Raw genomic sequence first — 10,534 nt, 5'->3', positions numbered from 1 at the left:
AAGGGCTCCAACCACATGAACGAACCCTGTTGGTAGAAAATGATATCAACGGATTGGGTTTTACAAATGTGTTTCCATTGATATAATTTTTGTAGCATCATATAACACAGCTAAAAAAGGTTAAAGTCAACATTGAAAATGATAGACTCCAAAAAGTCAAAACAGGACGCCTGTTATGAGAGATGGGGGGGGGGGTTACATTTGTTTTGCTAAATGTATTCCATCTTGTTATAGGTGGGCTTATACGAGAAGCATTGTGGTATGGTAACTGACTACGCCATGAAGCGCGTAGCATCCTTTGCAAAGATTTGCAGTCACTTGCCCCAGGGTGTAGCTGTGGAGGTGGAGGAAGCATTTAAGGTTGCATGCAGCACCCAGATAAACATACCATATGGTAACTTGTTCAACTGACTTTGTGTTCTTTCTATCAAGTATTCTCATGTCTTTTAAAAATAAGTTTTATACTGTATCGTAGTGTTTATACTTGTACATCATACCGATTGACTATTCATATTATATATGCTTACTTTTTTTTATCTGAAGTAAAATAAGTTTTGGACACGATAATATAGTATACAATTACTAGTATGGTAAGTTGATATAATAAAATATAGTAAGTTATTATGCCCATACCGAAGGGTCGACATGTGTTGCTACTTTTTGCCTTCTAAACTAACTATATCTAAAATAGCCTTTTCTGGTCGATGTGGGGCAAGCTACCTTGTAAAACTCTAACATGGAATAGGATCATGATGACCAAGGTAAATATCTCATCATGGGGAGTTGCTAATATGGCTCTCTAGATATTAATATCAACTCAATGGGATGTTCAAGCTTTTAAACGCATCTTTAATGAGAAGTTTGAGCATTTTTTTATTTTTATTTTTATAAAGGCTTATAGTTTAAACAAACAGATGGAGCCTTTGGTTTTATGTTTTAGTTTTAGAATAATGACAACACGTGTTGCTTTGTTGATCTTCTATTCTTTTTTAAAAAAGCTTATTGTAGATTTTCAAATTCTAGAAACATTCCCCTATATAAACTAAATAGATAACATAGTCTACATCACATCTCCTCCATACCCTGTTTATATAACATACCCTGTTTATAAACTGAATAGATAACATACCCTGTTTATGCCGCTATCGGGTACAATTGTTGTATATATGATGTATTAGCACGTTGGATATTAATTGTTCTTTGATTTTTTCCTTTGCAGACATGGGGATTTGAGCTGCATGAATTGGTGGATATGGGATCTAGCCTTTTAATATTAAAATTAGAACTTTTGTTTGGTTGTGATATGAACTTTTTTGGGACACCGTAAGCGACTAGTTGTCTGTGCAGGGTGTTTTGGATGTATTAGGTTAGTTTGGATTCATAAAGTTTGATGGTTGAAATAATAAGTACCTAGCTAGTAAGATTATGTGTGTAATGCATAAAAGAGTATTATAGGTTTGTTATCATTTATTATAGTTATGCCGGTTTGCATCAAGTATATCTTCATTAAATAGAACATCCTGTTAGTCAACAGCTTAGGTACAGTCTATTATCACTAATCTCAAAAGTTTGTAACTTTTAACTCACCTTAGCTATATCGTACATACATACACTTTTGGGCTATTGGTTGAAGCTTTCGTAAGTTCAAATGTGCACATGCAATGGAACCTGCAAATACTCCCGAGATGGTTGTAAACTACAGGAAGTTGTGTAGCTTCAGCCCATCATTCTTTGTCTTGATCACGTAATCTCGCTAGGGAAAAGATTAGTGTACTAAAAATGTGAAGCAAGTGAAATATTACACTAAGATGATACAATAAGCCCAAGTATATCAAAGACAGGAATAAGAGATCTGAATATTAAACCATCTAGTACTACATACATAATTATAAATTGCATTAAAAGGATTTAGTTGTTTTCATTTAGCCAAACTAACTTAGAGGAAAGAAGTTTTTTAAATGATTGGCACTCAAATTTTTGTACTTCAATCTTTATGCAATAACTGAGAAAAAGAAAACTCTTGAATGAAATTAAAAACCTTTTGAAGAAACAAAAACATAATGTTATCAAATGATGATTGGTTAACATCGAAAAAAGCCAAACAAGTTTTAACCCAATATCCATACCAACGAATATATAGACTATTCTTTCAATAATTAGCTCTCATCCAAGTATGGGGATATTTAGAGGGACGCTTTATGTAGAAAATAAAGATATTGGACGATAACGCACAAGTCATATTAAAAGAATAATGGATATAACTCCAAAGTGGATGCACAATGTTAAATTTTGAGTTAATATATAATAAGTTGTTTATGGGGTTGACCCTCTTTTTAATTCTAATGTTTTCTTCTTTTATCAATAGTTTTCTATCAGACATTTTTATGTAAAAGTTTGATTCAATTGTTTACGTATCTTCAATCGCTTTACTATTTTATTTTATATAAATATTCATCCAATTTTTAGTTTACAATAAAACTATGAAATATATGTAAATATATGAAATATATAAATATATGTAAAGTAACTACTTTTGTTTTCTTTTTCTTTATTTTCAATTACTTTTATGTCCTTTAAAATATATGTAAAAAGACACATTTACCATTAATTTCAGTAAATATTTCAAAAATGCTCTCAATCATGATAGGCCTTAATTATTTTCATCTAATGGCTAGAAACTATTTTCACTGTTTTCATTTTCAACATGTTCTCACCGGAAAACTAATATATATATATATATATATATATATATATATATATATATATAAGGAAAAGTGAATATAAGGCGTCCTGTTGAACTTTAATTAAATCACATGGGCCCCCATAATTTTTATGAATTAAAAAAACAATATGTGAGTGTTCCAAACCGTTATATTCTCATCCCCATATGTATAATGGATTGTACTCGTTTAAAACTTCAAAAATTGGTGAGATCCAAGGGTCAAAACTAAGTCTTTAGATCAAAAGTAATCAACGATGCATGTTAAATAAAGAGAAAACACGTAGATGTATTGTAATTTTGAAATTTATATCACCTCTCAACTTATTGCAATAAGAGTGGTGATCGTTGGGAGCATTGAACATTTGTAACCCACTACGATATTGAACGTGGTTGCTCATATGGTTAAAATCGTATATACCGGACACATACAATAACTGGGATATAAGAGATTATTAAATACAATAACCCTATTTCGTGAATTTTTTCTCTCTCTAGTTTCTCTCTCTAATTTTCTCTCTCTTTTGGCGATTTTCTGTTCTTGTAAAATCCGTCCAAAATTCTCTTTTTTTGTCTTACTTTCTTTGTAATTCTCATTTGATAACAATGAATCCATCAACAAAAACAATTGAATCTCATGATGTACCACCGGATCCTGGAAAAAATCCAGATCCTGAAGTATTTTCTACTCCTGTTTCGGGGTTTCCTGAATCTGGATCTTTGAACTCTTCTTTTAATCGAGCGCAGAGAAGGAAGATTTTGCGTAAGGCTATTGATGATGGTTTAGATGTATCTCAGATTTCTTCAAGCCTGAAGAAAGAAGAATTGAAAAAATCCAGGAAAATAAAGAAATTGATTCGTAAGAATTTGAATCATAAGGGGGATAATAAAGGTGCTATGGGTGATAATATGGCAACAAATCCTTCCAAAAACACTGTGAAAAATTTTGTAAGCTTATTTGAAACTAAAGGTGTTGATGGTGCTGACGTCATTAAGGAAAATGCCAAACAGGATGTAAGTAATGCTAAAATACCTTCTTCTTTTCCTGATGAGAATACTATTAATGATGTTCGTAGGGTTGTTAATGAGCAAATTAGTATTAATTTGGAAAATGCAAGGTTTAATATGAATGATTCTAATAAGAGTAATGGGATTAGTGGTTTTAAAGGGAGTTTAGATGACGTTGTTATAGAAGATATTATCTCAGGTGATGATTCTGGTTCTGAAATGGAGGAGGAAGGTAAGGGAGAGAATGTTAATAATTTGGTGAAGGGTTTTAAGGGTGGTTGTGAGGCTGATCTTAAGGGTGGTAAGATTAGGGGTGTTGATGATAATGAAAAACAAGGGAATGTGTGGCAAAAAGGTAATGGCCCTGGTGTGAATTTGTTTAAAAGAAATGTTTCTGGTGATGATATTAAGGTGGAAATCATTCCACCAATTCATTGTCAAGATGGAAAGAAGAGGGTGATGTTTTCTATGGAAGATGTTACTAAAAATGCAGAAGCCTTTCCTCACCACTTGTATGGTTATTTCATTGGTACCTCAATGGATTTTCAGGTGGTTAATTCTAATCTAAGGAGAATGTGGCGAAAATATGACTAGTTGAATGTTTCAAAAAATGCAGCAGGGTACTATTTTTTCAAATTTAAAGATGAAAAGGGAATGAGGGAGGTTTTAGAAAGTGGCCCTTGGTTGGTTGGTAACATTCCTTTGTTCTTGCATGAGTGGGAGCCTGGAATGGCAGTTAATAAGTGTGAGCCTGGTAAGATTCCTCTCTGGGTTTGCATTCAGAATTTGTGTTTGGATTTGTAGTCTGCAAGGAGTATTAGTATGTTATTTAGTTGTATTGGGAGGCCTATTTTAATGGACAAGGTAACCAGGGAGAGATGTGTTATGAAATCTGGCAGACTTGGCTATGCAAGAGTTTTGGTAAAGGTGGATGCTGGGGAAGATTTGCCTAATGAAGTAGAAGTAGTATATCCTGCTACTAGATTGAATCCAGTTAGGGTCTTGAAATTTCCAGTTAGTTATCAATGGAAGCCTCCTCTTTGTACTCATTGCAAGGTTTTTGGGCATAGTCTTAAATTATGTAAGATTAGGCCTAGAACTGATGAAGAAAAGGCTGCTGCTATACTTAAAGAGACCTTAAAGGTTAATGTTGTTGACAAGATTGTAGTGAATGATGATGATGAGGTTGATGATGGTTTTATTAGGGTGGGTAATAAGAAGAGGAATGCTGGTAGTCAACAGAGAAATTTTTATCAGAATAGGAGTGGTGCTCAACAGAGTAGTGTTCTTCAGAATGGTAACAAGGCAGAAAGGAAAAGTGTCTTTGAGAGAATGGATAAGGGTGGTAATAATGCATTTCCAAAGAGTAATAAATCTAAAGGTGCTGGGAAAAATAGTGGTATATTGTATGATGAACCTATAAAGGGTAACTTAGGTCCTACAAGGTCTAGATTGGGTAAGGATGCTACATCAAGTGTTCATAATTTCTCAATTGATGATCAGGCTGGTTATGTTAAACAGCCTGGGCAAAAGAAGGCAGGAGGGAAACAAAAACAGGAGTATAAAGTTGTGAAGGATGGTAGAATTGATGAAACTATTGTGGAAAACAAGGTTGAGGATAAAAGTAAACTTGAAACTAGTAATAGATTTGGTGCCTTGGAGGAAATGAATGAAGAAATGGAATATGAAGAGGGTTGGGATAATGATTATGGAATTTATGACTTTTAAAAGGATGAAGTCATGGAATATGTGGATTCTGGAAGGGAGCCTGGCAAGGTGCTTTTAGTCCAATGGGCAGTTGGTCAATTTGATTTCTATATTGATAAATGTAAAGAGAAAGGAGTGAAAGCTGCTACTCTGGATGAAGATGTAATGTCAGATGATGGAGGAACTGCTCAGGATGTGAAACTTAATGAATCTGATGCTGCTCAATTAGATGAGCAAGTGAATGTTGGTAAGTCCCACCCCCAACTGTTTTATAATGATATTAAAAGCAGTTGCTTGGAATATTAGAGGCCTTTGTAATGTCTCTAATCAAAATCAAATTTTTAGTCTATGAGAAAATGGGGGATTTAGTATTTGCAGTATTTTGGAAACTCATGTTGTGGACAAAAAGCTTGCTGGTATTTGTAATAGAGTTTTGGGTAATTGGAATTGGATCTCTAATGTGTCTTGCTTTATTGAGGGCACTAGGATTATTGTGGGCTGGGATCCAAATTCAGTTAAAGTAATGGTAATTGAACAACATGCTCAAGTAATGCACTGTTTTATTGAGCCTGTGAATGGTGGTGAAGGTTTTTTCTGTTCTTTTGTGTATGGGTTTCATAGAATGATTCCTAGAAGGGAGTTATGGAAGAATTTAGAACTTTTTAAGAGGTTTGTAAAGGATGGTCCTTGGGTGCTGTTGGGGGACTTTAATGCCACTTTAAATATTGAGGAGCATTCTGCAGGAGCCTCTTATGTTACAAATAGCATGAATGAATTTAGGGAATGTATTAGTAGAATTGAGGTGGATGACTTAGGTATGTCTGGGTTAAAATTTACTTGGACAAAATCTCCTGGTAGAGTTGATGGGATTTTGAAAAAACTTGATAGAGTTATGGGGAATGAGAAGTTTATGATTGTTTTCCCTAATGCAAATGCTTATTTTCTCTCATTTTTAAAATCTGATCATAGTCCATCTGTGTTGATTATTCCCATTTTTAAAATAGAAAAAGCAAGGCCAAAACCTTTCAAATTTATGAAGTTTTTAGTGAATAAAAAGGAATTTGGTCCCCTGGTAAAGAAAGAATGGGATAAGAAAATAAATGGGTGTACCATGTACTCTGTGGTAACCAAGTTGAAGAATTTGAAGAAACCATTGAGAAAGCTTAATTTGAAACAAGGGAATTTATTTGATAAAGTCCAGACTTTGAAAAAGGAGTTGGGTGATATTCAGAAGGCAGTTGTTGAAGACCCTGGAAATTATGAATTGAGGGTTCATGAGGCTGCTGTATTGAAAGCTTTTAATGAGGCAGTTAAAGATGAAGAATTATTCTTAAAACAGAAGGCTAAAATTCAGTAGTTGAAGGAAGGTGATCAAAACACCAAATATTTTCATAAAGCTGTTAGAGGTAGACAAAATAAGAATAGAATTGAAATGGTGGAGAATATGGAGGGGCAATTATTCTTTGGTAATCATGTGGCTAGTCAGTTTGTTGAGCACTTTAAAGATGTACTTGGCACTAGTAAAGCTGTTGATAGTATTAGGGAACCTGTTTCTCTTTTTGTTAAAAAAGTTCCAAGTTCTGAGGCTGATTATATGTGTAGGGATGTTTCTGAGTAAGAGATTAAAAGTGCCCTTTTTGATATTGATGATGATAAGGCCCCTGGCCCAGATGGGTTCTCTTCAAAAATTTTCAAAAAATCTTGGAATATTGTTGGAAATGAGGTTTGTAAGGCTGTTAAGGAGTTTTTTTGGAATGGAAAATTATTAAGGGAAGTGAATGCCACTATTATTGCACTTGTTCCTAAAAATCATACTCCTAGAAAGGTTGCTGATTTCAGATCTATCTCCTGTTGTAATGTACTTTATAAGTGCATTAGTAAAGTGTTGGTTAATAGGTTGAAAGGTGTGCTTGATATGATTGTGGATGAGAATCAGTTTGCCTTCATTCCTGGAAGGCAGATTAGTGATAATATTCTCCTTACCCAAGAGTTGATGCTTAATTATCATAGAAAAAGGGGGGTTCCAAAATGTGCTTTTAAAATTGACATTCAGAAAGCTTATGATTCAGTTGAATGGAGATTTTTGGAGAAGTGTTTGAGGTCTTTTGGTTTTTATGAGTGCATGATTGCCTGGATTATGAGATGTGTGACTACACCTGCCTATACTATAGCTGTGAATGGTGAGCATAATGGTTTCTTTCATGGAAGGAGAGGATTAAGACAAGGGGACCCTTTATCCCCTTATCTCTTTACTGTGGTGATGGAGGTCTTATCATTGATGATAAAGAGGCAAATTAAGGAACAGAAGGATTTCCAGTATCACTGGAAGTGTGAAAAAACTAAACTAACTCACTTATGTTTTGCAGATGACCTCATCCTTTTTTGTCATGGTGATCAGCATTCTGTAAGTATCTTAAAGGATGCTTTGGAAGAGTTTAGTGGTGTTTCTGGTTTGGTTGCAAGTATGGAAAAGAGTGAAAGCTTTTTTGGCAATGTAAAGATTGAGGTCAGAAACCAAATATCTGAAATGTTGCCTTTTAAAGTTGCTGAATTGCCAGTTAGATATTTAGGTGTACCTTTAATATCTACTAGGTTGTATAAAAAGAAATGTTTGCCTCTAATTGATAAAGTTAAGAAGAAACTGTTGGACTGGAAAAATAGGTCTTTGTCCTTTGCAGGGAAACTGCAATTGATAAAATCTGTCCTTAGTTCCCTCCAAGTCTATTGGTCATCTGTTTTTATTCTACCAAAGGGAGTGACTGATGATATTGAGGGTCTATTTAGGAGCTTTTTGTGGTCCCATGGTGAATTAAAAAGAGGTAAGGCTAAGGTTAAGTGGTCTAATGTTTGTATGCCAAAGGCTCAAGGTGGGTTGGGGATTAAATCTCTTGTCACTTGGAATAATGCTTTAATGGCAAAACATGCTTGGAATATTGTTACAAATAAAAGATCATTTTGGGTGAATTGGATTGCTGATGAAAGACTCAAGGGAAGAAATTTTTGGGAAATGCATGCTTTCAGTAATACTGCTTGGGGGTGGAGGAAGATCATGAAAAATAGAGAAATTCTTAGAAGTCATATTGTGTACAAGTTGGGTAATGGGTTGAACACCTCTGCCATTTTTGATAATTGGCACCCTGCAGGCCCTCTTAGTTCCTTCATTTCCTATAGGGATGCTTATGATGCAGGGTTGCCAATTAATGCAACTGTTGCTGATGTTGTTAAAGACAATGAGTGGTGTTGGCCTAGAGAATTAAGTGATAAGTATCCTGTTCTTCTTGAAGCTGCTCCTCCTGAGTTATCTTTTAATAGGATGGATAGAATTTTATGGAAAAAGAGAACTGGCAGATGTGTTCCATTTTCTGTGCAAGATGTGTTTCATTCTTTGAGTGAAGATGCTGATGTGGTTAAGTGGGCTAGGCTGGTGTGGTTCTCTCAAAATATTCCTAGACATGCATTCATTTTGTGGCTGGCTTTGAAAAGAAAGTTAAAAACACAGGATAAATTTCTGGGTGTGGAAGGCATTAATCTGGTATGCATTTTTTGTAGTCAGCAATGTGATAGTCATAATCACTTGTTTTTTTATTGTGTTTACCCTAGAGAGGTGTGGAATGAGATGAAACTAATGGCTAATCTGGATGAGGTACCAAATTCTTGGGACTCTATTGTTGATTGTATGAGCAGTTTTACCATGAGTAATGCTATTACTAATGTTGTTCAAAGGTTGGTTTTGGCTGCTACTGTTTACTTCGTATGGCAGGAGAGAAATTTTCGATTGTTCCAGAACAAGACCAGAAATGTGAAGGACTTATGTGGTATTATTAAGCATACTGTGAGGGCAAGATTGATTGGATTGAAGATTAAAAGTACTGCTAAAGCTGCAAAGGTTGCTGAAATATGGAATTTTGAGTTGAATAAGGGTATTAATGAAGACAATTTTAAAGTTTGTTTGGATAATGGGTAATGTAATATGCTTGGAGATTCTGTCCAAAAACTCTGGGTTATTTTGGAGGGATTGTTTTTTGAAAGGTGAGCTACATGGTATTTGTTGGAATGGAATGCTTTGGACTAAGTATTTTTGTTGGGCTACTCAAGCTTGGTGGATTCATTATATTTCTTGGGCTTTAGGTGTACAGTTTTGTCTGAGCGGATGGCATGTTTTACTATCTTTCTTGATGTTTTTCGTAGTCTCTTGGTTTTTTCGATAAGTATTTTGTTTTTCCTTATACAAAAAAGAAAGTAAGTAGTTTATGTTTTTAGTTGGTATTGGGATTTAGCACTAAGGATTTGTCTTAGTGTTGTCCCCTACAGGTATGCCTGTAGTATTTTGTATTCATTATTCTTTTTATTAATAAAATTTTCTAAGGGCTTTGCCCTTTTACCCAAAAAAAACCCTAAACCCTAAACCCGAAACCCAAAACCCGAAACCCCAAACCCTAAACCCCAAACCCTAAAAAAGTGGTGGTGGAGGCCGACGGTTTGAATATCAAATCCCTAGGCCTTGATTCGACTTCTTCTGCTGTTAATCGTTCAAATTACAACCTTAGATCATCCTCTTCTTCCTCCTTTGTGGCCGATTCACTCCAATCAGAAACCAATGATCCGGTTTCTTCATTGAAATCGGTCGGAATTGATGCAAACAATAACCAACCGCCGCCTACCACCAGCCAACCACCACTGGCCGCCGCATTTAGGGTGGCTGCCGGCCACCTGAAGGTGGCCATGGCAGCGGCTTCGAATGGGGATGGGGGTACAGTATCTACTTTCGATCAGATTGAGGGGGGTGGGGGAAAATACGATGGCTGCTTCTTCAAAAAACCCTAATGCACCTGTTTTTTCTTATCCACCGTTGATCTCCACCACAGATCCGTCCGGCCACCATGGGGTGGCTGATGGGTCATCTCAACCCGTTCATCATTCAGGCGGGGCGGGTCCTGGGTCTGAAAATACAGCCGATCCGTATATGGGTCATCCACATAACGAAAACCCTAATTTTGTTAATGAAAACCCTAGTTTCTCATTTCAAAATCCGATTCCACCTCCCCCCCCTTCTTTGCATGGTGATTCGACCCCTCCTCCATGTCATGCTATTCCTACGGT

General features: G+C 35.5%; 1 protein-coding gene and 1 long non-coding RNA gene across 2 annotated transcripts; both read left to right on the top strand.

Moving 5' to 3' along the window:
- Nucleotides 1–217: 217 nt before the first annotated feature.
- On the top strand, nucleotides 218–1,495 carry LOC122598125. The gene is made up of 2 exons (XR_006323540.1): nucleotides 218–394; nucleotides 1,220–1,495. It is a non-coding gene; the product is annotated as an uncharacterized LOC122598125 (long non-coding RNA).
- Nucleotides 1,496–6,866: 5,371 nt separating this feature from the next.
- Nucleotides 6,867–9,398, top strand: LOC122597720. Its single transcript, XM_043770286.1, has 2 exons — nucleotides 6,867–7,048; nucleotides 7,331–9,398. Exons 1-2 carry the CDS (start codon nucleotides 6,867–6,869, stop codon nucleotides 9,396–9,398), a joined length of 2,250 nt encoding a protein of 749 aa, XP_043626221.1.
- The last annotated feature ends 1,136 nt before the right edge of the window (nucleotides 9,399–10,534 follow it).

Source organism: Erigeron canadensis, chromosome 4, assembly GCF_010389155.1.
Source record: "Erigeron canadensis isolate Cc75 chromosome 4, C_canadensis_v1, whole genome shotgun sequence".
Lineage (NCBI taxonomy): Eukaryota > Viridiplantae > Streptophyta > Magnoliopsida > Asterales > Asteraceae > Erigeron > Erigeron canadensis.
The sequence above is the reverse complement of the archived record's forward strand: the minus strand, read 5'-3'. Positions and strand labels throughout refer to the sequence as shown.

Bases quoted from the DNA above. Each gene is read 5' to 3' on its own strand.
- LOC122597720 (XM_043770286.1), top strand. From the start codon at position 6,867: ATGGTGGAGAATATGGAGGGGCAATTATTCTTTGGTAATCATGTGGCT. The intron at 7,049-7,330 runs GTAAGAGATTAA...GTTGGTTAATAG, and splicing joins ATGTGTAGGGATGTTTCTGA to GTTGAAAGGTGTGCTTGATA.